Source organism: Pseudopipra pipra, chromosome 5 (assembly GCF_036250125.1).
Source record: "Pseudopipra pipra isolate bDixPip1 chromosome 5, bDixPip1.hap1, whole genome shotgun sequence".
Taxonomy (NCBI): domain Eukaryota; kingdom Metazoa; phylum Chordata; class Aves; order Passeriformes; family Pipridae; genus Pseudopipra; species Pseudopipra pipra.
The window spans coordinates 28,654,630-28,680,916 of record NC_087553.1 but is presented as its reverse complement, the minus strand read 5'-3'; the positions used below and the strand labels follow the sequence as shown (position 1 = coordinate 28,680,916).

The following is a 26,287-nucleotide window of genomic DNA, read 5'->3' as shown; positions in this document are numbered from 1 at the left end:
GGAAGCAGAGCTTGGGAGGTCATCATAAACAAAGATTTGGGAAAGACTCTATCCACATTTGTTACAAATACGCTGGTGGCTAATAAGGCCAATACCAGATAGACGTGTCTGTTTGCAAAAGGCACAGAAGAAAGGCTCCTTAGGTGGTATATTCTGCTTGGGAGATAGATCCTATCCATTTAGCAAAAGGCTACTATGATGGAACACGAGTAAATTTAGGACAGAAAAGCTACAAAAGTACATCTTTTGACCACTGGTCTCTTCACTAAGGAAGCACGGGGATGGCTGTGCCATGTTCTACTGAACAAGTGACCGGGGGTAGTGCTCCAAACCCTCCTGTTGCACTGCTCAGCAGGTGGCTTCCCTACATGCAGAAAAGGGACGGTACGGACAAATTAAGCAGGGAGTAAGGAGTAAGTAAGGAATAAAATGAGTACATAATTCTACAGTTTGTCTCCCTTTTGCACAGATAGTATGGAAAGCATGGAGAAATGCATTTCTTCTGTCAGTAAGTAAAAGGGCAGTAAAAGAGGAACAGTGATAACCTCTTGTTTTGGTTCAATTTTATAAAGGAAAAAATAATCATTAGGAAATGAGAAATAATCTTCAACTAGGCTAATAAAACTAGTGTATGAGACACTTGGAGAGGGACTGTGTGGAGACCACTTGTTTGTATCCATTAATTGCTCTATAATCATCCTAGTACCCACTCCTTTTAAATTAGACAAAACCGAATTGCCAAGATTTCCATACTTTTCTCTAGGATGTTCTAAACAGGCAATAGAGCTGAGGTTAGAGGAATGCAGGGATACAGGATTTCTGCTGTTCCCGACAGACCACTGCACCTGGAGAGCTTTCATGTATTTCAGCATGTCTTCTAGAGAGAGCAGCTACTAAGAAAAGTTGCATAAAATTAAACATCACAGGTATAGATTTTTTTTTTCAGGGAAGAAAAGCTTTTAAACAAGATTTATACAGCTGAATATATTAAAAAAACTGTGTCTAAAAACCTCAAAAGAAAGAAAGGGAGCTCCTCAGCTGACTGATACCAGTCAGATTCTGAAATTCTGAGATTTAGGATATCATGACGGCAGTTGACTTCAGGCAAAATACAAAACAGGACCATCTTTGACCTAGAGAAGACTTGAAACAACAAGGCTCAAGTCTGGGATAGAAAAATATAAATTACTAGTAGTCCTAACTCCAAGGAATTGATGTGGAACAATTCATGGGTGATGTATTGAGATTCAGGTCCTTCACCTAATACACTTTCAAGCAGTACAGAAATGTTCAGAAATTGCCATGCAAGACCAACTATAATGTTTGATTTAAATTTTAAAACTAGATATGCTAGGATAAGGATTTTCTGGTTTGAATATTTAATTTGCAATTATAAGAAATAATCAAACATTTAAGCTTATGTATTTTTTATCACACAATATACGGATGGAGATTTTTATCTCTCTGATGAAGTAGAAAGGCAAGAGATAATTTATTCCTCATCTAACTTTACAGCTCATCAGAGAGCTGTGCAATTTATCACATGTTTTTTGCTGTATTGCTTGTGTTTTAGTATTCTAATGTCCCCTTGCCTTTAACCAGCACCTTTCCTCTCTTTGGCCTCTCCCAACTTGAAAAAGAATATTTTTTGCTCCACATTTGCAGATATAGAATTTATAATCAGAAAATGGTCTCAAGTCAGGTGCCAGAATGGCAAGGATTCAATCCTTTTACAGGGACAACCTGAAAGACCAATATCTTGTGCTCTTGCAGTGCTTTCTAACCCTGAAAATCAGCAGATGTGCTTTACAAAGGGTCAGATGCTTGATGTCAAATGAGCTACAGAGGCAGATCACAACTATTAAATATTTTTGGTTTTTTACAGTCATTGCACATTTTCCTATCTCATCCCATTTTCTGAGAAGCATATTTGACTCATATTGAAGGCACCTGGATGCAGAGGTAGTCAGATAAGAAGTAACCTCAGTACAATTTTATAAAAATCCAACACCTCCTTCGTCTTTTTATAAAAATGTCAAGTTAAAACCCCTCCATGCTTCAAGGAAGAAAAAACCAAAAAAGCCTGAGTTTGAGTGGTTTGAATGTAGTTATTTTTAACAAGAACCATATCTTATAACTTTTCACCTGTTTTTTTCATGCCTGGTTATGGTAACATGCATTAGTCACCATGACAACAACAAATTGGAGCACGCATGGATACAACACTTCTGGCTGAAAAATTAATAATTTTCTCCCTGTAAAAATTTTAAATGCTCTGCAGACCAGTCAAATCCTCATTGTTTCCTTATGTTTTAATTCCTGGACCGGGAGGAATTTTTTAAGCTCTTTATATTTTTGGCTCTTGAAATAATGGGAACAGGTTTATGGTGTACTTAGATTTTAAAAACTTCTAAAGCTTGGTAGCCAAAATGTTCCCTCTTTGGCAGAAATGTTCCAAGGAGGCATGGCAAAAATCAGGAGAAATCTACAGCTCCTCTGAAATACTCTGCCGAACAACAGGCTGTCATCCTTACCACACTGCAATATGGATCACCAGGATCACATGCACAGCCTTTGTGACTGCCACAGAAGTGATAAAAACTCAGGGCACCATCAGCATTACCTCTGATTCCCCCAAAGGTGACTCTGTAAACACAGCGTGTACCTCAGCTGGGCAAAGCCTACGGGCTGACACAGAAAGGGCAGCACAACACACCGTGGGGGCGAAACTGTGCAAACCGAGCTGTTTACACGGTTTCCCGCTTTGGAAAAGTGAGTGAACGAAAACATCAGGAACAGAAGTCAAAGCTCCCCCTGAGCGAGACTGCTGCTAGCAATGCCCCCACGTCCTGTATGTATGTACACCATACAGCCAACATACGCTAACCACATGGCACGACACACGGATGTGCGCACACATAATCCCCGAGGAGGGCAGACAAGTTACGAACTTTTGTTACCATTTCAGCGACATGACACCCGTAGATAACACCAAGGCAACAGACTGTACATCCAAAGAATGACAACATAGCCATTTATTACTGTATCTTACATTATGAACCTGATGAATCGATGAGAAAGGATATCCTGCATTCTGGTTGGTCCAGATCTCACAGACCGAAGACTGCTAATATAAACAGAAAACTGTATCTCATCTTGTAAATATTAATGCACTGCAACTGCCAAAAGGCGAGAATAATTAAGAAAAGGCTTGCAATAATATTAAAGAAGGAAGTAAAATAGCTGTTAAATGTAATTTTATTTATTTGCTGACAAAATATTTTTGGACTGGCTGGAAAGACGCATAGCTTATTCAGAGACTCTAGAAGAGGTTTCAGACTGTGAGTACAAGAAAACAATTTAGTCAGAAATGCTTGTGAGATAAAGTTATGCAGGCATTAACAGAAAACACAGAGAGCAGAAGAAATACTGGTTACTTTCAGGTTTTGGCAGGGAAGAAGTTTGAAGTCAACATCCTGATTAAGTTTTGAGACTTAAATCTCTCTCTGTTGGAGACTTTCACAGGTAGAGGAAGGGAAAAATCTGGCAAGACAATCAACAGAAAAAATATGTTTTCTCTGTAACAATTACCAGAAAAGAATGCATTGCAACCAAGTGAAGCAGCTGCCCACCATCTCCTTCCAACAACAAGTCCTTTGCATTCAAAGATAGAGATAATATTACCTTTGGTATTGACCATGACCCCAAAGCATAAATGAAAGGTTTCAGTCTACCTTCTACATTATTGTACAGAGTCTGTAATAGCAAAGCAAAGTCAGCATACTGTAGCATCTCTAGCAAAAGCAACAGGCAAGCACGGCATTCAACCAGCATCTTTTATATATTTCCTTGTTTGGACACTCATCAAGAAAGCATCTGTGGCACCTCAGCAAATGCTAAGATAACATTTTACAGTAGCCAGGCAACTAAAACAAAGCATCAGACGCAGAATCTGCCCACGCTATCTTCAGCAGGCAGCAACAAAAAGCAATCAACAGACATGAAAAATGCAACTGCAGTATCCAGAATAGATAGCAATTAATATATAAGTAATTTAACAACAGCAGGAATGTGCATTGCTGGTTCTTGTCAGCAGCGGCAGCAGGAATCTAGCACCAATGCTCAAAACAACCCAAAAAAGTGCAACTCTTCTTAAAACATGGCTCTTGCTCTTACCTTTTGTAGCCGGCAACCTGGCTGCCTGGCTGGTGACAGACTAGGTTATCACTTCTGGTTACTGCCAGGGAAGCCTGGCATCCTCCGGAGTGACTACAAAGCACTGCCAGACAGACTGGTGGCTGCCTAATGTTGTTAACAGTCCCTTATTTCCTTCATGATCTGAAATGCATGAGCACAAATCCCTTCCTCCAGCTTTAGTAATTCTTAAACTTTCATGTATCTGGTTAATTTCACCTCCCTCATCTTGCTTTTGAAGTTATTTGCTTCTCCTTTGTGAGGTGCAGGGCTCTACATTTTGATAGCATTAGATAATAAAAACTTTGATTTTTGCTCAGTCTTGTTCCCCATCTTCTGCAACTTGCTACAAAACAGTCCTCCTCCACGTGATGAACAAATAGTTTCAGTGCAAGGTCACCAACAAACACTGCTGCAGCTACTTCTGCTGTGCCATCATTAGAACAGTGCACTAGTTGGTACTAATGACATTTTTTTGTGTATGTCAAGCAAACTGACTTCTGGATGCTCTGGCCATGCTCATTGCTGGGATGCCTACCTTTGTTTGCCTAGGGATGAGAAGATTCCTGAATAGGAATCCATGGCAGAAGCCTGTGCCTCCACTTTTCAAGAGAAGAGTAAAGAGAAGGCATTTCCATGCCAGATGAAGCATACTCAAGCATCTGGTAATCAAGAAGACTTATCACAGTGCTATTTGGACACACTCACTGAGGTCCTGAAAGCAGCAAGGTAAGGCAGCAGGGCACTGTATGTTGGCAGATGTTTTATTTCTTCCCAGCACTGGCATGGAGTTGCCATGATGCCATCACATTGTGCAGCTGCTTCTCACCATCTTGATATTCCTAAGACAGAAGTGTGTCCTTAAAAGCTGCCCCTCTCAAGGCCTTGCCTTTAAGGATTGGTGTGGGGCCTCAGCCAGATCAGCCGTGAGCTGAGCAGCAGCGGCGTGCGGGGGTCTCCCAGCAGAGCTGCCATAGCAGTCCTGCCGTGCTGCGGCACCTAAAGCTATAAATACATCGGGTACATCTGTCGGCTGCTTGGGTGCTAACTCAGGGACAGGTAACACAACACTGTACTAAGTGTGGGCACAGCCTTTAAGTTGCCCCATTTAAAAAGAGGGCAGACAATAATTTTTTTTACACGTGCCAATAGTACCCATCCTGCCTCTCCCTCCCCAGCTCATCTTCTCCTAGATGAAGACACAGAGGTTAGGGCACTTTCCCCAGGAACTGGGAACTCTTGATTTCATGCCCTTCTCCGACTGAGGGGACTCACACCTATGTATTTCACCTTTCTCTTTCACAGGTTAAAACAGCTGCAGAAGGCAGGCTGTCTCCAACTCCTTTTATAAATGGCAGGAAGTCCTTCTAATTAATTCTTTAGGGAAAGAAGAGTGCCCAAGATGTTTGGAAGCACTCACATATGAGAGGCAAGTTTTGGGTCCAGGTCTCTGCTTCAAGAACTGTGCAAATGAACTACCCCCATCAGACAGACCTACCCCCAGAATTAAAGGTTTTGAGGATCTAGGCTTAAGCTAAATCATCTTTAAATACCGGTGACTTGATTTATTAAATCAACAATAAATCGAACAGACCAGCAGAAACAGAATTTCCCACGAGTGTGTGAATGCCCAGTCTGAAGGGCAACAGTGCAAAACTCATGACTCTGTTTTGCACTCATTATTGTTTGAATGACTGAGGTACTGTAATGCAGTACAGAAGGAACATTAATTTTATGGATGGTAACAAATTCAAATTCAGAAATCAACCTTTTCCTTGCACCATTGTAAAAATATTTAGCATTTACTACATACATATTTTATATCTTCAAAGTGCTTAAAATTTTTAATGAATTATGAAATCCCCAGGAGAAGTACTCAAAGTTACATATCCCTGTGCTGAAGAAGAAAGAACCAAGGAAAGGAAAAAGGTTAAGTGAGTATCTGAGGCCAGAAACTCGGCAGTAGGAGGAATAATGGAGATTAGGCTTCAAACACTCACAGTTTTCAGCTCCCAAAACATATGCTCTCAAAAAACAGGTAAAAAATTCAATCTGTGCATACATTTCTACCACAACAAACACAAATACACTTGGGCACCTAATACCACTGACACAAAGGTTATGTGAAAAAGAGTTTAACAAAGAATATTTTCCTAAGTAATATGGTAAAGATGAGCAAAGAAATAGCAACTGCTATTGTCTGATTAGTATCGAACATGCCATTATCTTAATACTTCTCAAAAGATAAATGCTTACAAGTAACATCACAACAAGACTCTGCCATCATACCATTTTTGTGGTGTCCCATGCATAAGAGATTTCCCCATCTGGTCATGGCGGGACATGACTCTGACAGGCAGGATGGGCAAAGGAAGGGAGAAAGTCTCACAAAGTGAATAGAGTTATCCCAGGAGAACTTTAGGCTTCCTCCCCATAGACGAGGAAAACTTGGTTGGTAATCTCAAGAAAGAAAGAAACCATAAGATTGTTCATAGAAATTATATGCTTTCTAAGGAGAGGAGGAACAGGAGCTGCGTGGAAGGAGTCCAGAAGTATTCATTACAGCTCAGTGAATTTCACTCGATGGCACTTTAGGAGATGTCAAGGATTTACCTAAATTAGGAGCAATTATCCTTGAAAGTCATAGAAAATACTGAAAGGACCAAAGAAGGGCTAAAAGAATATTTAAGATGTGTTAGAAGGAAGACTCAGAAACTTATACGCAGCCCAACTGCAGGGACCAGCAAGTGACTAGAAACTGTTTCAAAATTCAGCCACCATCCCCCAATTCTCATGACCTTCTGCCATTACTCCTGGCCATCTGAAATAAACACTCAGAAATATATGTATGCAAGCGTGTATATTTACATCTATGCATCCATTATCGAGACTAACAAAGAAAAAGTGTAATATTGCCTGCCATGTGTTACCAAGACAGCTTCTATGAGCCAAGAAAAATTCAAGATGTTTATAATGAGGTTCCTCAGTATGAATCATCTCAGATCAAATTTTCTTCTTTGTTGGAAAACTAGCCAATTAAATCAGCGGCATCAAGGAGAAGTACTGCAAGACTTGGACACTGATGCAACAACATTTGAACAACTCTCATACACAAACTTAGCCTGAATCAAATGCAGTGGTTGCACGAGAAGTTGAAATTCACCTTTTGAGAATAATTATTGGTATTTAAGCACAAATGGACTGGAATATGCCAAGGCAATCTGCAAGGACCTGCTCCAGGCTGTGGCCTGGAGGAGTGCCAAGGCTAAGGAGGATCCAGAAGTGAGGGACTTTTCAGAATGTGGTAAGAACTGAAAATGGATCTAATGAACTACAGAAAGTCAGATAAAATTACATAGGATTACATACAGATATAAAATAGCAAACAAATTAGCAGAGTGATTTAGGTTGCAACAGGACAAAAAAGATCTGAAAGTTTCAGTATACCTCAAATTAGATAAGGTCAGTCTTTAAAAAGAAAAAGGAAATAAATCACAAGATAATTCATGCTGTAAAGGAGTTCAGGAAATCTCCATTCCAACTCTAGCTCAAGGCAGGAGCAGTTGTGAGATGGGACCAGACTGCTCGGGGCTTCAGACTGCTCCAGTCAAGTGTTGAAAACCATCGAGGACAGAGACTGGGCAGACTCTGTGAGCAACTTGTTCCCCTGCTTGCCTGTCTGCATTGGGAGGAAATTTCTCTTGGCATCCAGTCAGCGTCTCTCCACTTTCAGTTTTAGTACCCAAAGCCACCTCTTCTCCAGCCAGCCCTGGTTGTCCAGCCTCTCCTGGGAGGGCAACTGCTTCAGCTCCTGACCATCTTGGTGGCCCTTTGCTGAATTTCCCTCTCCTAAATAAAAAACCCCAGGTATTCAATAAAAGTAGCCCTATGGGGCAGCCACCAGTGAGGTCTCACATGGGGTGGCATCCAGTTTTAGCCACTGCAGTGTAAGAAGGGAGTCCAGGAGAGAGTGACAACAACAAACAGAAGTCTAGAAAACACCAGGGCGTGGCTCTGATTAGGAAAATGTAGGCACCAATGGTTTATTCAGCCCTGTGCTAGTCTGAGTAGAGGTTGTTGGTGACTCCTGATCTTCTGCTGCCTTTCCCACCTCTCCTCAGCAAGGTTGCCCTCTCACACTTCCACATGGCGGTGATGGTGCACAGGGAGAAGAGGAGCTGCTGAACGCAACCTCTGGGCTTATTCCCCCGTGTCTCACCACAGGACCCAGCCTCAGAAAATTGCTCCCATCTCCCAGTGCTGCAGCTCCAGTGAGGCACAAGGAGGGAGAGAGAGAAACAGCAGCAAACCCCACTCCCCTGATGCGCATAATCTAACTCGCTAACTATAATTCAGTCTAGCTCCAGAAATGAGGATAATTTTGGATTAAATCCCAGAAAAATCAGTCTTGGTATGGCAAACAAACTTTTAAGGTGCAACAGCTGAAAGAAACAAATGAAACTTGGATCAATGGGGTCTGGCCACTTTTGTAACTGTAACTCCAAAAGTTTTAGGACCAGGGGAGAGCAGTTGTGCCATCTAAATAGATGCTGCTTCCCTGAATGTTCCCAAGGCTCTGGGGAGAGCTTGCCTTATCAGCAGGAATAACTGCAAATTCTCCTTCAAAAACAAGATCTTGAGAGACGGAGAGTGAAATTTGTACTTCTTTTAGAGAAGCAGAAACTCAAAATACCACTTCTTATTAGAGGAGTCACATGTTTTGCATTGGTATATTTCTTTTGCTTCCCCTGAAAATACTTCACATGAAAATTTCCAGAAAATCACCACGCTCTTTGGACTGGTTCTCTTGCAGGCAGGCAGTGACAGGCGTGAGCAGCACCACCACGCTCCAAGTCAGTGCACCCAGTGAGGTTTCACAAGAAGGTGCATGCCATGGCCAGCACACCCAGGGAAGGAGGCGACTGACCCAGGACCACAGCAAGCCTGCAGACTGTCCTCTCCTGTCTGTGTCAGGGTGAGAAGCAAAGCCTCTTCCTGCACTAGGGTGGGTGCTGTAGGTCCCATACACCTCCACCTCCTGCTCCACACAGAGCCATGGTTTCCACTTACTTCTCTGATGAGAAAAGTCTAATCACAGAGGTACACTTCTCTCTCACCCAGCCAACACCCTCCTTCACACAATAGCCATCTTTTCCTTAGGCAGCTGTTCTCAACCGATTTTGATCAAGCAGACCAGGAGCTGGGCTCCTGCTAGGGAGGACAGACCGAGGGCCTTCAGTTTGTCAAGGTTATAACTGCACTGACTGGCTTGTGGAGGTGCAGCTTTACAGTCGCAGCTCTGGCTTCATGACTCCCACTGGGCAGCCAAGTTTCTTCTCATTGACAACACCCCTTCTGCTGGTACTGCCATCTACCAGTGTGCCACAGCCTCTTAACTTTGCACAGAGGATATAAACTTCTGGACAAACACCAGGGAAGATTATGAGACTTTAATCCCTGAACATTAGGTATACATATCTATATTTTTGCCAACACTCCCCCTCAAACAACAAAAACAGAAGAGCACCCCAAACTCTAAGAACAGCCTTTTTCTAGGAGCTCAAAAATTTAAATGTTAGATATTAAACTTCAGTTTTCATACAACCTTTTCAATGTAGAGCCTCTAGTTCACAATACTGAGTGTGAAAAACAGTAAATTAATTAAGAACATCTGTCCTCCTCTTGATGTAGTATTTATGGCTTTAGTTTGGATCATTAATACTGAATATAGAAGCAGCTTCCTTAATTTCATATGCTGAAGCAGCATGTAGGTATAATCCACATGACATGACTTCAGTTCCTAAATGTTAGCTTCTGTAACATTCATGAAAAAATTCTATCTTTCTATTCAAGCGGAAATTAGGTAGATTTTTTTATAATGTCTTTATCAGTTTACCTGTCCATTGCCCAGAGAAGTAGTGGATGCCCCATCCATGGAAGTGTTCAAGGCTAAGTTGGACGGGGGCTCTGCGCAATTTGGTCTAGTGGAAGGTGTCCCTGCCCAAGGCAGGGGCGTTGGAACTAGATGATCTTCAAGGTCCCTTCCAACCCAGTTGTGGTTCTATGATTCTATGAAATACACAATACTGAAAATTTGCTGAAATTTACAGCTCAAGATACAGCTGTCTATGGCATTAACATCTATGGGAATTACAAAGACAACGGCTAGCAACATCTATACCATACAATTGATTCAGCTGAGCATTTTTCTTTTGAAGTTAAATTCAAGGTCATCGCAGTTCAGTCACCTTTCATACTGAACAAAAAGCACCTAAAATATGAACCATAGAGCATTTTATTTGGATTTTACATATTTGTTTCTAAAATAGCTGTCTATTTATCCTCACAACATCCACTATTTTATGCTTTTAAAAAAATGCAAATAAGAAATCTTAGAAGTAAAAAGCCAATGAATCTAGACAATGATATTTTTGTATTTATTGCTTCGTAAATCAACTAGTAAAGAATTCTGTTATTTGAAGAGTAATTTCAACCACTGATAAAAACCATACTTCATTGCTGCTTAGATAATCTCATTTTACACAACGGTATTCTCTTGGGCATGTTTTCCTTCATTCAAAGTAATCATTAAATCCTTCCAAAGCAAAGAAGGAGACAGAAAAACAAACAGGAAACAAGTAAATAAAAAAATTTCACACTGTGATTAGAAGTTACAAAACTAAAGGTGAGTTCTTTATTTTCAGCTCCTTCAAACTTTCCGTGTCATCTTACTCAACCTGAAACATCCCTATATCTCAGTTTTCTTAGCTGTAAAATGGAAAACATGATTTTAAACCACACAGTCCCACAGTGCACTGGAAATACAAATGCATTAGGATCTGTGAAGTATTTGGAAGATATTATTGAGTTGAAGGTATTATTTCAGAAAGAAGCAACATTATTTCAAAATTTTAATATAAATCTGCCCTTACTAATTCTGTCCTTTGTTTTTACTACACTTTTCCTCTACTGTAGATAGAGGATCTATTGTACTAAATCCATTTAAATGATTGTTCCCTGTGTATCAATCCTAACCCGGCAATGAATTATTACATCTTACAAAATAATGTTCGATGCAGAATCCCAACAATCAGGATAGCTTTACTTCAAACTTAAACTTACTATGCAGTCATTACAGTGACATTACACAAGCTATCTTGTGTTTTAAGAAAAAAAAAAGACTACTCAGACCATGGGACCGAAGAATCAAGAAAGGCTTTCAAAATAAGTCTGAGTTCAGCATCTCTGTGAAAGAACTTCTCCTGCCTGTGAACAATTTTTCCAACCCCATGAGACCTTAAAAGATCTTCTCCTTCCATCAAAGCCCACTGCGGTGCTCCCCATATGGGCCACAACTCAGAGGCAGACACTGGCTGAAGCTTTCCCCAGAACCCTTGCCCACTGCCTCCCAAAATGACAGACCTCTTCCCTCTCAGGGTGCACCGCAGGTCCAGCACCATGGGGAGAGTGTGCATCAGCATCGCGGCGATGCCTGTCCCAGCTCATCTTCTGTGTGGGCAGGGTGATTCCCACACCTCCCTGCCTGCCTGCCACAGGAAAGGTGTTTTTGACCCTTGGTCCTGGCTAGGGGCAGGGTGCAGTGCTCTGAACATCATGGCAAGAGGTCTTATGGACCATGGTGGCTAAAAGCACCATATGTCACTGGCTGGCGCAATAAATAGTCAAAGCCTTGGGGCTGGCAGTCTGGAGTATGCTTGCAGCTAGTACCTAAAGGTTCTCTGCTGCCTAGAGAATTGCAAATCCTAAGGATGTGACATTTTAACTGGTGTATTTTAATGAACTTAGCTGTGATTCCTTTCAATCTCCAAAGTTCTTTCCTGCAAATCATTTCAGGGGTGAATGAAGAGCCCAACCCCTTTAATGGAACTCCTCCTATTGACTTTGGTTCCAAAGAACTCAGGATTGGTCTGTATGATTTAATTTCTATGTAAAAAGGTTTAGGCAATCTTAAGAATAACCTCAGCTATTTTGAACTACGTTAATTTGATCATACTAACCTACAGTTTGCAGGCTCAGAATTCAACATCCACAGTCAATGATGACTCAGAGTACTCATTCCTTTCTGGATTTTTTTTCTCCCTTTTTTTTTTTTTTTTTTGGAAAATAAGCCATCTCACAACCTTCTGTATTACTATTTTGGCAGTTGTGATTTATACAACCAGATACCAAAGACTTTCAAAGTTGGATGACCAACTGGAGGGTTGGATGACCAAATCTATTCCAGTGGAGAATCTAAATTGGTTAGACTCATTGTTTATATCAGGATTTTCCCCTCTTAGGTCACAGACAGTCTGCTAGGGAACTGCGAATGAAGGTACAATGCTGGCCTTGAGACAAAACCACCCACATGAAGTAAATTTAAATCAGTGCTTCCTCCAGGAAACAAAGTGTTGTATTACTTACAATCAGATCTGATTATGGTTTAGGGAACTCTTTAAACCCATCTAGCAGATCAAAGGAAAACAGATTTAAACTGCTGTGCTCATTGTTTAAGGACTACTGGTTGATTGATGCAAAGATCAACATGCTTGATGGCTCCTAGTAAAAGTTTAGTGAAAACACAGGTCATACTAAAGACGGAAACATCCAATCTCACCATTCCATCAAAATATCTTCAGATTTTAGATTTTAAATTGAGGCTAAAAATAGCTTTATTCTAACATTTTTGAAAAAAAATCAAGTTCATGAAAGCTATACAATGAATAAGGTCTCAACACTGTGTTGGCCTCTCTCTTTGAGGCCATAAAAACACCCATTAATCTCATCACCAAGAACACATCAAAACCACATTCACAGCACCACAGCATACAAGACATCTTTATGCATGTTTATATACTATAGCATCCAGTAAACATGCAGATCCACACAGCAGCATGCAAACAGCCTAGCAAAGAGAGGGTTAAGACAAAGAATATCCTCAAAGCAATTCCAATAATTCCTCTAGATCACGGTGTTTGTGAGAAGTATTCTAGCTGGAAAGCAGGCCTCGTATCAGTTCAGAAGTTGTTGATCTGACACAAGCCAAAGGAACTGGCAAACTGCAAGGAGAAAGTTGCTAGATAAAAAAAACCAAAACAAAATAAAACAAATAAACACACGGAGCAGAAGGCTCATGTTAAGAATCAGCTGGATCTCCTGTACTTTCTAGAAACAATTATTTTACCTTTAATTTCAAGGGGGCTTTGGGGGAAAAGACTGAAGGAAATATAGTTGATTTTAGCAAAGCACATATTGCAAAAAATAAATTTAAGAATCTATTTTTGGGCTTGAATGGTTGAAGAAATCCCTGATTAGCCTCTTAATGGGGTGAGTCCAATTTATTGAGAATGATCACCAGAGGGAGTCATTGACTTTCCCGTTAAAGTCAAAGGGAATTTTACATACTTCAGGAATGCAGAATTTGGGGGCAGAGCTGAGAAAGACTTCAAACAGACTGGAGTTCAGGGAATAACACAAGCCACTGTTTTATGGATTTAATCTGAATCCATTTTCCCTTTTGGAGTCCCAAAGGATGACTGATATATTCCATGGTTAAGGTTAGACAGAAGGCACTGAAGTCTTCAATTCAGTGGGTACACAGTCTCACAAAAAACAAACAAACAAAAAAACCCCACCACCTCCCCCAAAAACAAACCAAAAACAAAAACAAAACAAATCCCAGCACTTGATTGGTTTTACAGCAATTTGGACTGGTGCAAATAATAACTTCTCAATTTTCTCTTTGGACATGCAACATATGTTCCAACTGAAAATGCAGTATTTAACAGCACAGAGAAAATCTCCAGGTATCATATATGAGATTATGTCATACCTCTTGGTAATATCAGGACCTCAAACAGTAAAAGAAAAGAGTAAAATGGAGACAGAAAGAATTGTTAGCATGAGGTCTTTGTGTTGTTGTGGTTTGTTTGATTTTTTTGTCTTAAATATTAGTGACTAAAAGAGGAAGTGAGAATAGGGATTTGTGAATGAAGTAATAAAATGAACTAAGTAGATGAACCAGTCTACTCAGCCATGAGTAAGCATGCATTTTATGCTCAAACACCTAAATTTCATAACCTTCAAAGAAATATTTTCATGTTAAGAACTCGGCTTTTCTTTGCTGGACTTCAGCTCAACCTTGTTCTTGCCACAGAAGCCCAGCAGACTTTGGTTTGGAAACAAGCTCATTCACTCGGCAACTTTCTCCTTAATTCTGTACAATAAAATTATATAGCAGAAAATTAGGAGATTAAGAAAAGACAAGGCAACAGGCCCACCCAAACAAATGCAATTTCACCTCTCTAGAAACGTTCTCTGAACAAATGGAATTCAATTTGTTTCTGTGTTCCCAGGTAATGGCAGCACCTTGTTTTCTTTGTTTATTTAATTACTTCTTGTTCATGCAATTAGCTGACAGACTGCAGCCTTTTGTTCATTATAACACAATTATTTGCATAGCTGTTTCCATTTTGAGCTTGAATTTTGGACAGAAGCTCTATTTTGGACTGTGGCAGGCAGAGCCACTGCTGGGAAGCCTCATGCAGGGCAGCACGCAGCAACCTGCTCCTTCATGGAGTGAGTCGCTCCAGGAGCTGCCCTGGCCGCCCATCTGCTTCTGACAGCAAATCAAAGCCCTGTTCCCAACATGCAAATTAAGACCTGGCTGTCTGTCATCATAGGTACCACCAGAAACCAGCTGAGTTCATTCTAAAGCATTTTCACCAACAGGCTGCCCATGTATAATTTTCTGCCCCTTAGATTGGATATTAGGAAAAACTTCCTCACTGAAATGGTGGCAGGCATTGGAATGAGCTGTGCAGGGGAGTGGTGGAATCATCATCCCTGGAGGTGTTAAAAAAACATGTAGGTGTGATCCTTGGGGACACGGTTTAGTGGTGAACATGGCAGCGCTAGGTTAATGGTTGGAGCTGATGACCTTAAGGGTCTTTTTCATCCTAAATGGTTCTATGATTCTAAGGTATCACTCCAGTCAATATATACATTAATTTAAAAATATCAGTACTCTTTCAGAGATTGGATGAAAAAAATTTAGAGGTGGAGACTATTTTAGGCTTTCTTTCATGAACAGTTTAACATCCAGTTCAGTCCAGTGCTGTTGTGATGCTCAAATGAGTTTTTGCACCATTAAATCTTTTTTTAAACACTCAAGATATATCTCCAGATCACAGTTTTGCAGAATGCTGACCCTCTCCATTAATAAATGCAGCAATCACCACCCTCCAAGTCCTCTAAGTTTCTGGCAGGGAACTGACATCACCTTATTTTTATGTAGGTTGCTCAGAAGTTGAGGAATCTGCACCTTCTTACAGGAACAAGAGGCAGAGTCAATGCAGGGGGAAGACTGTATGCTCTGCTGCGCAGAAGCCACCTTCATCTCACCCTCCAGGCACCTAAAGCCCCGCAAAACTCAATCTCTCAGGAGAAATGATACACCAACATGCCAACTTACACTATTTGAAGTACAGAGAGCTGGAACAGACAGCTTGAAAAAATTGTCAACCTTTGTCATTTACAATTCAAACTTCATACAGGACCCACTGCTCTGGTCAGGGTTAGTTCTGTAACCAAATGCAGCAAGGCGCAGCCTTTTAACAGCATTGTTTTAGTCCTACCTGTGCCATCTGCCTCTCCAGCTTTGACCGGGGAATATCATCAAAATAGTTTTCATTTCTTCTTCTCCTTGCATCGCCCTGCATGATAATGTGGGGAACGTCCAGGGAGCCACCAGTAGTGAAAGTGCTTTGGCTAAGTGATGGAGACAACTGAGGAGGAGTGTGGTTACCGCTGGGTTCCTGGACAGAGAAATAAAATGCAGCATAAGAACAGCATATTACTGACTTCAAACCACACATTTAAAAGTGTATTTGAATGGTTCACACTAAAAAAATAAGGAACAATTCCTGCAGTAGAGGTTACTGTGGATGAACTTTTGAGATTTGCTACCTAACGTGCTGAGCCCACGTGGAAGGAAAAATAATTCACTATTTACACGAACTAGTGGCAAACTTCCTCTCCAAAACCTCCTTGTGTTATATATACTTCCTTCTAGGACTGCTGGAGAGATAAAACAGTGAGTTACTTCTTGTCAAGGCCCAAATAAAGCCATGATTTAGGACTAGCTATTTGTAAGATGAAATACATTCTCACTACTGAGCAGCCACTCTGAGCAGTGAAAGTGATTTGAAAGTGATTTGAACTCTAGCAACATCTCTTGCTGGAAAAAAAGATATGTCCATTTACACAGTATAGATACTTTGTTGCAATTTTTATAGGTTTTGCAGAACATCCATTTTAACTGGAAGTACCAGATATCAGACATAAGCTAAGTAACAATTCCTAGAACACATGAAAGCATCAGAGCATCAGGCCTTTTCTTGTTATCTGTGATGAACCTTGTATCAGTCAGTGTACAAATACCATACTCAATTGATACATAAACTCTATCTAATAAATAGGTAAAGGGGTCCTCCTGATCATCCATTTTACCAGAATCTGCTACCACACCGCTCATTTGTAGCCACCATTCGTATGTTTGGAAACACTTATTCTCATGCACATCACATCACTTGTTCAAACACCAACTACAAACATCAGTGCCCAGCTCTACTGTTCAACACTCTTGGAGGTCCATCAGAAGGAGCAGAGACCTACAGCCTACTGGCCAGACAGTCTGCATCTGTACCATCCCAGTGTGGGCAGTAAAACACTGCCATAGCAACCGAATGGGAAAACGTTCCCCTCTCATGATGTAGGTTACTGGGCTCAATTTATCTGACACGAGATTTCTCTGATAGTAAGTTCTTTGGAGGCAGAATGTACCCAGGAGCATGTTTGCACAGTGCAGACTTTCTCTAAATCACCTGTTGCTGTAATACTCTATTTCAATACTTAGCAACAAGAAGGGACCTGAAAATATTAGAGGAAGCAAAAACCTGCACCAGTGTGCATGGAGGGTAAAAAGTTCTGCCTTTTTATTTAAAGAGAGAATTAAATTGGATGATTCATGCATGATTAGGTTGAAGCAAGCCCAGTTCCGAAAAGCATCAAGATACTTTACTCGATGCTGTTAAGAAACAAGAGCTGGTGTAAGAAATAATAATCTCTTCCAAATGGAAAGGAAAGGGACTCAAGTCATAGTAACACCTGATGTTAACATTTGAAGTGTAGGAGTCTATGTGACATTATTCCTTGCAATCACAGTAATGGATGAGTATTTTTCGTTTTGGCTCTAGTCAACCAACAAGAAAAAATATAGGGAAATATAGTTAAGCAATTTTTAATTACCTTGGATTTTTTTTTTTAAATTCTCTAGCTTTCCTATGATTTGAGACAAGCACTTGACATTTCCCAGGGCAAAGAAAAGAGTGTTTTCCTCTTAGGAATAGTCTTTTCCCTCCTTCACAAAAATCCACCTACAGTCGGCCCAGTTACAAGCTTCTAAAAAGCTGTAGTCTGCACATGCTCAGGTTTGGTGGGGCATAATCTCTAAAACCTACCCTCTCTGGGCCTGACAAGATGGTGCACAGACCTCTGCCCTGAAAAGACCCTGAGTACAGGGGCACCAAACAAGATCCTCTTTACTGACTGCTACCTGCTGCTTCAGATAGGTAGGTAACCCCTCTCTGCTCCGAATCACGATTCACACACTATCATTAGACTGATGGGGCTGTCAGTGCATCAAAGAGACAGATGACCATGCAATGAACATGTAGATTCCAGCTCTCATCGAGCTTTTCATATTTTATCAAATTGCATGTAAAGAGGAAGTTCACTCTGAGATCTCTATGGGAAGATTGCTGGCAAGGCAATGCAGACGAGAAATACCAAGTCAAGAAATACAAGAATTATCATGCCTTTGCATTCTGGAACAGTATGTAATTATATGATTTTATGCTATTTTCTCACAGTCGTCCTTCACAGCACAGATGGATCCTCAACTGTGCAGCATATTGTCATATACTCAGCACCGTGTTATCATTAGTTATTGTGTAGTCAGGATCTTATTCTCACCTTGTTTCATGGCCCCAAACCCCTTTCCTAAACTCTGTTCACATCCTGCTCTAAAGATAGGATGATTAATACTGTCATATTCATGATGCTCATAACTGCTTTATAAATGTCAATCAATTAATTTTCACCATGCCCCTGTGACTTCTGGCATTTTATAATCACCACTTCTGTGTGGGTGACATGAGATACACAAAGTTTAAAAAGTATCAGTCACCTCAGATGACCAATTAGAATGTTTATTCCTGATTTTCCAAGTGCTCGTATTCCAAAATCCGCTGCTTTGTTGATGTAATTTGTAGCACCGTGTGCTCAGCACTAGCATAAACCAGACTCCAGTCAAATATGCAGAATGTTGGTAACATACAATTAGCGACTGTTTATGAGGCAATTAACTAAATAACTTAACAAGCATTATCCAAGGCTTTTGTGGCAAAAGCAGATGTAAATCTGTATTTTCATAGGTACAGCTATTCCTTTAATCATGAGCCTCTCTCCCATTCTTCCTTCATTCCTCATCCTCACTCCATACCCACCTTCTCATCTCCTCAACAAACCTGCAGACCAAGCATGGACACCCTTGCGGGTGCTACCACGGCCTCAGTATCATGATACTGGTAGTCACCAGGTATTCATACCATGTTTCTACTTGGCTGTGAATGCAAGGATATATGACCTGAAGGGATGTCTGACCATATATTTCACTTTCAAAATCTGTTTCATGCCCACCTGTCAGTCCTGCCAGTCATACAAACCTGGAAAAACAAAGGTTAGGGCTGGAAGGGAGCTTAAGAGATCCTTCCTCAAGCTGCCTGGGAATACCTCATGTCCCACAGATGTTTGTCTAACCACTTCCCAAAAACTGGAATTCTCTCTGGTGAATTAATTCTTGTGTTATACTGTCATTACTATTGTAACACTTTTCCAAATTTTCTGCCTAAACTGATGGTCCTTCACTCCAGTGCTGACTGGGTGCAGACAGGCTTCCACGAATAATATGGAAACTGCTTCTGTAATTAAAGATTATCATGCACTCAAAGAAGGACAACAAGATTACACAGGTAAACTGAGATCCAGCAATTACTATACTTCTGAATATATAACTTTGAATCAAAATAACTTTTCCTTAGTACACAATTATTGTGGGAATAACAGATTTTGTAGATATTTTTAATGCTTTTTTGCTTTTCCTCAATATTTAACCTTTTCCTTTGAAATATTTTAAAGGCTAATACAAAAAACAGTCAAAAAAGATGAAGCATTAGCATTGCTTAAGTTGAGCTTAGGACCTTAAAAGTAGACTCTTTAAATAACAAACTACCTTTCCTACTGATCTAGAGCAGCCTGATCTAGTGGAAAGTGTCCCTGCCCATGGTAAAGAGGGTTGAAACCACATGATCTTTAAGATCCCTTCCAATCCAAACCATTCTATGATTCTAAATAAATCAATCTTCTAGCAGCAGCAGACAGTTTATTTAAATCAGTTGTCAAGCTACAAATTATTGCAGAGTACAAACTAAACACTATGTCTTTCTTTTGTGTAAAATGGCATAGAAGCAGTTGATGGAAAAACCCCTTTATACCAAATGCATGTCCTCCTCTTTAGGATTCTCTGTGAAGTCTCTAGTACCAAGAGGTGATAAATGACATTTAGCACTGGCCCGCATCAGTAGCTCTAGCTGTGGCGCAGCAGATACTTTTTATCACTTTGACTACAGATGGAGGACATCCAGTTTTCTCTTCAGAATTAACTGAGAATATACAGTCCTGACCAAGAATGTGGGCCGTGGAAACTTTCCCACCCGCTGAAGAGGAATAGATTCTCCAGTTCAGAGTACTGAAGGCATTGAGAAAAAAGTGTGCCTTTCGATATATTTCTCTTTCCTTGGAGTGTTTTAACACCTGTCATGCATCAGGAACCATTCACATAATACATAAAAAATAAAGTACAAGAAAAACATTTACATGTATGTGCAATGTGCCTTAAAGCACATTATAGACTTGTCAGACCTTTTTCAATATGCATTAGGAATAGGTTGAATTAAGGGGTGGGATCTAAAACGCCTGTATGGGGCATCTGAGAATAAGCAGGGTGAAAATCGGCTGGTCACAGAAATTTTAAATGCACTTGAACATAAGCCCTCATTCTGTCTTTCTGTATTTTTCTTTACACCAGAAAATTTAACTTGGGAGCACTGACACTCTGACATTTTTAAATTTAATCCTAAATGAGATTTCAGTCAGAAATGCTGCCTCATAAAAATAATCAGATCCAATCAAATGCAAAAGGTGTGACCTAAAATATCAAAATAAAAAGTGTTGCTATGAACTCCCTTGGAGAGAACGCAGTAGGAATTGGTCATCAGACCACAACTTGATAAGAGTAGCAGACAGCAAGTAAGCAAAGGCATTGGATTGGAGAAACTGAGTGAAGGTGGTATAATGAGAAGAGATTAAATGTGGTCAAGTGTGGAAAAACCCCAGGGATATTGCAACAACATTTCTGAAAGAGGGAATACAAATGAAAATTAAAAACATGATGAAACTTTTGATATACAGAAACATCTTAATGGCATTTATATCAACAATTTCAAGAGGTTCTCCTTAAAGACAGCCTAAAGCATATGTCTGAAAAGTAAGTGCAAGCCTTCAAAAACATAAAAGGAAAATGGTAACTCTCCTTCAGCAGTATCGATCAGCTGGGTTGTGCAGGGATTCCTGAGGGCAAATGTAGATGTGCAGCTTGTACACACCTGGTTCTGAGCTAGTTTCCTGAGCAAAGATAAGCTGGTACTTCTAAGATACTATTTATCCTAAGGCAGACATCTGAAACAGGTCAGATGAATCACCCTGTAAAAATGTCAGTTTATCTCTGCTGGCTATATGGGGAGAAGTGACTGAGCAGGTCAGCCTAAGATGTCCATACTGTACACCTCTGAAGTGAGGTAAATTGAACCCCACTAAAAGCAGTCATTGTTTTCATGTGAATGTTATGAAATGCTTACTGACTTGTTGAGAAATGCAAACAAATTTTCATGGGGACCTACCCTGAGGGTTATTGACCGAGGTGGTTTCTGAGGAGGATCTTCGTGAAGCCTGTCTCCCAAAGATGCCAGAACGCGCTTCCGGTGGCCAATCAAGCTAATTTTTAAGACCTGAAATAATATCAAAAATATCTCATTAAAAAAACACATGGCAAACATTAAATAAAGATCCATTCAGAGTGAAGCCATTTTCTCTTTAAACTTTTTAACAAGTTAGTCCTCTAGACAGGCTGAGCAGACAGAGAGTGTGAGGCAAACAATCCGCAGAGAAAATGAGAGGTGAGATCAAACAGAGAAAAAATGCCGTAAAATGAAGGAAGAAACTAGAGCAGGTACAGATGTGGAAGACTGAAAAAAACAGACTGAAAAATGAGTAAAGAGGAGACAAAAATGAAATGAAGAGAAGGTAGCAGAGTAGGAAGAAAAAAAAGGAAAGGGGACGAGGAGACTGGAGAAGGAAATGTAGAGGAGCAGGCAAACAGTGAGTGATGAGGATTAAAGTGATTCATCGAATGGATGAGGAAGAGAGAAAGGAATGCTTAGAGGGGGACAGAAGGGAAAAAAGAAATCATACAATGGATAAATGTTATCACTTCTAAATCTATTCATTATGCCTTTTACAGGTAATCTCCAAACATCACATGCAGTTTGCATTATGGTGGAGAATTATCCTTGTCTAAGAAACACAGGATGGACAAACTTTGTCCTGAAGTTCTATTACTTTTAACAGATGCAATGAAAAAAACATGTTGCACACAAACATGTCCACCAGTGGATATGTTCAAATATCTCATGCTTGTCCAAACTCCAAGAATGCTGCCAAAAAAGTTGTTCCAAGTTTTCTGCAACTATTCCCCATCTGTATTTCTCTGTGTCCCTGCCACATACAAAACCATCATCACTCTCAGGAAAACAGGGAAAAGAGAAGCAGCGAGTTGAAAACTTTACACATTAGTGGGGAAAAAAAAATATCATATTTCAATGCTATTCTTTAATGGCTACAATGGCTGTAGTGTAAAGAGTGTAAAGCAGCCCTAATTGTAGCAGCAAGCCTCTGCTCTGCAAACAGAAGTGTCCTTACGTAACTTCCAGACTGTATATGTGGTTTTATACACCAGAGCTGCCTCCATTCCCTCTCAGAAAACAGTACTTCCCACTATATTTAGGACCACTGTGTGTCAACACTCTTCAGTCGAGAGGAAGTTCTCGCTCAACCTAGAAAAAGTAATAGTCCCCAAAAAAACCCTGAAAATGCTGTATCTTAAGTGAACAACTACTTCAGCTTAAGCAGCAGCACTAAGAGCTACCATTCACAAGAACAAACAAAACCCAAATCCCAGCATCTCGCCTACTACATCTCTTAGATCCAGTATCTCACAACACACTGTCATTTTATTCTAGTATCCATCCCTATGCATCCATTATCCTGTCAATCCATGGGCATGTGAATTTGTCCACACTTCCTCTTTTAGAGGTCTTTGTGCTGTTTGATACTGTTAAACATCAGTACCATCTTGTCTACCCACATCTACAAAGTGATGGGCTATGACATGAAGAAGATGGAGGCCTTCCTCCGAGAGGGAGCTTACAGGGGTGTTGCAGACCCTGCAGCTCAGCAGCAGACCCAAGCTGCAGAGTCCCACAAACCACCCTGTTATGTGATACTCTTTCAGCCCAAATCTAGAGAAGCACGAGTGAAGCTGAGATAATGCAGCACACACAGAAATGCCTGAGGCATGCAGGAGACTTAGTTATGTATTCAGTTTACATTGAGTGTTAAACAGAAGGGTGCACAGTTTGTCTCCATATTTAACCATATGAAACACGTGCATGAACTACAGCTGCTTTAAGCATTAGTCAAGTAATGCACTTCAGTGAACTTGCTTCTTTCATAATGCTTCCCCATCAACAAGATCATTTATCCAGAGATTTTTAAGCCAAGCTACAGTTCTCGGGTTGTTTCAAGGTCCTCAGCACTCTGACTGTCTTATTAGCTATATCAAACCACACAAAGCAATTCTCTTTGACTTCACAGAGCTGTTGAAGAACAGGAGAGAAAAGGACATGAGTCATAAGAGATCAGTAGACAGGTCTAAATGGCTAAATTATTTCAAAAACTGTGCTCAATTTGAAAGTAAAACAGATCTTTAAACACCATATGCACTGCTAAGCTTACTCCACCTTTTGTTTTTCCAATATAATGGTGGTCACCCCAAATCTGAAGTGAGAGGGATTTAATGATGCAACCTACAGAAACATATGGTCCTCAGTCAACAGGCAGCTGCATCACAGTCTTGTCTGGAGCACATAGTCCACTAACTGAAGACAGCTGTATTCTTCTGGAAATGACTCCCTAGCAATTTTCTTACTTGGAAAACCTGTTACTTAACTTACAAATGTAAAACACTGTTTTGTGAAACACTTCTATATTTGAGTTATAAGAGTTTAACAAACATCCTAAAACTCTGGAAACTTGTTCTGTGATGGATTATCTTTGACAGTATTTATCAAAACTGTCCAACATCACAAATTCAGGTCAACAGCGCGGAATGGTACAGCTGCCTAAAGCAATACCTTAGAAATACGCTAATGCTGTGTTTTAGGTAACCATTAAAAGTCATGCACTTACATAGCCCACAAGTTAGCTTCCCATGAATAATTTGTATATACCAGGTAACACTGAACACAGTAACACTGAATAGGGACAGTCAATACAATACACCTAAGAGCTATGCAGTGAAGCATTTTGTCAAATGGACTGTGGGCTACTTAGTATACAAGAAAGAAATGAGTTTTGCAGTGTTGCTGTAGGAATCAGCAACATGGCATGAAACTGTTCAGAGTACCTTAAGGCCATCCACAGCCTGTTATTTCCTTACTGGGACAAAAGAAAAAAAAAAGCATGTACATGACATACTTCCTTCCACACTGACAGCAGGATACCTGAGACAAAAATGATACAACTTAATCTCATATATTTGATTATATTTGATGCTGTAACACAATTAAAGGAGAACGGGGCAAGTAATTTGTCCAGAGAACTGATAAATGCACACAAATTTAATCTTATTTTTACCTCCATACTCTGCAATGATTAGCATACAAAATGAAATTCCACTAGGAAATGTAAGAAATCCACAAATACAACCAATGTAACACTTTGCATTTAGATTTCTGGCTTAGTTGACAGATGTTTCAAAAAATACATGTAGCCCAATAACTCCCTGATGACTGTGTATGTGTAGATGCTGGAATTAACAAGTTATTCCATCTAAAAATAAGTATTATTTCTGCAACATTCTTCTGCCTGATCTTTTCTTCTAATTAAACAATAATATCCAATATCCAATACTGTATTTTTATAATTATTCTACCTTTCTTTAAGAGTATTATAAAGATTACAGAAATTCAGGACATCAATTCCTTTTCTTTTGGAAGAATCTGAAACGTTACTGTACGGGCTAAAATTAGTACTATAATAGCACAAGTGGTCTGGACTACATGTGTAACAGCAACTGAACGCTAGGAACACACTATGAAGCACTACTGAACACACAGTCACAAAGTGCAAAACTAGAGAGGGATAAGAACAGAACTAGAGAGTGATAAGAACAGTACTAGTGATTCTCTGGTAGCAGCATCAGACACTTTAAAATTTGAGAAAAAAATAGTAAATGCAAGCCAACAAAGTGGGATCTTCCTATTTCTACAAGTAAATGGCCCAAAACCCTAGCTAAATTAATTTTTCTTAACCATTTTACTGCTGGTCATATTGGAATAAACTCCAAGGTATCTGGAATTGCAAGTGGAGGATACATTTACTACCTCTTTCCTGCCACAGTGCTGACTCACAGGGCTAATCCTAAAACATGGCAGTGCCCAGAATACCCACCAAGTGAGCCCACACCAGCCAGTACAACTCACCTGATCATCATGACTGATTTAACCAAAAACTTGGAAAAGGACTAGACACACTTGCTGTATAAATTCTCAGCATCAACAACTGTTCCAAACTTTACAAATCCTACCCACAGAACTGCTAGAACACTAATGCAGCATTAACAGTTAAAACAAACACACAAACAATCAAAAAAGGCGAAAAAACCCTATATCCCACATACTGACCAAGATTACAGGATGTAATGATCAGCATATTTTGAAAATTAAATATATCCAAGTCAGTTGTGATACTTACACTGAAAGAGGAAACATTTAGACTAGATATTAAGAAAAAATTCTTTACTGTGAGGGTGATGAGGCACTGGAACAGGTTGCCCAGAGAAGTTGTGGATGCTCCATCTCTGGAAGTTTTCAAGACTGGGTTGGATGGGGTTTCATGCAACCTGGCCTAGCGGACCGTGTCCCTTCCATGGCAGGGGGGTTGGAACTAGATAATCTTTAAGGTCCCTTCCAACACAAACCACTCTATGATTCTACGATATTGAATGCCCAGTGGCTTACCAATACCAGACACAGCCAAATCCAGTGAAACCATGTTAAATTTCTATTGCATTTTTCACATAGGGATACTTTATGCTCTTTCTCATCACATGGGAACAGAGAAGCTCCAAAACATTCTGAAGGTCAGAGGCTTGCTGCAGTTTCTCTGGTGTCCACAACTTCAGGGGAAGCAATTGTTTATTATGCCTATGAAGAGACTTTTAAGAGACTTATGCATATAATAATTATTTCATATCATAAGGATAAGAAATATGCATAATACTACTCTGGAATTAATTACCCAACGGGAAACAATGTCATTTGTCTTGGTGACAGCATTTCACAAAAGCATATGGCTGTCTCATAATTCCCAATTCTATACATTATCATGAGGAACTGATGTTTATTTGGTCACCCACCACTTAAATAAATAAATAATTTAGCTGCAGATTTCCATTTAAGGGTACTGAGAAAGCTAAGGCCAAGAGTCTTCTCCAAGTAAAGTGGTGTTACAATGTTGCTCAGCCATTGCCACCCCAGGTCAGACTGAGGGAAGTAAGAATTTATTATTTTTTGCA

The 26,287-nt window shown here is 40.1% G+C and overlaps 1 protein-coding gene across 8 annotated transcripts in view; it reads right to left on the bottom strand.

Moving 5' to 3' along the window:
• ANKS1B (ankyrin repeat and sterile alpha motif domain containing 1B) overlaps positions 1-26,287 on the bottom strand; it is a 420,219-nt gene that overhangs the window by 29,926 nt on the left and 364,006 nt on the right. For 4 of the 8 annotated variants that reach the window (XM_064655362.1, XM_064655365.1, XM_064655366.1 and 1 more), the window contains 3 exons: positions 21,273-21,380; positions 15,831-16,010; positions 3,053-3,127 (listed from right to left, as the gene is read on the bottom strand). In XM_064655362.1, the coding sequence (XP_064511432.1) occupies positions 3,053-3,127; positions 15,831-16,010; positions 21,273-21,380 (363 nt within the window). The remainder of the gene's footprint in view (positions 1-3,052; positions 3,128-15,830; positions 16,011-21,272; positions 21,381-26,287) is intronic. The other 4 variants (XM_064655363.1, XM_064655369.1, XM_064655364.1 and 1 more) reach the window with 2 other exon arrangements.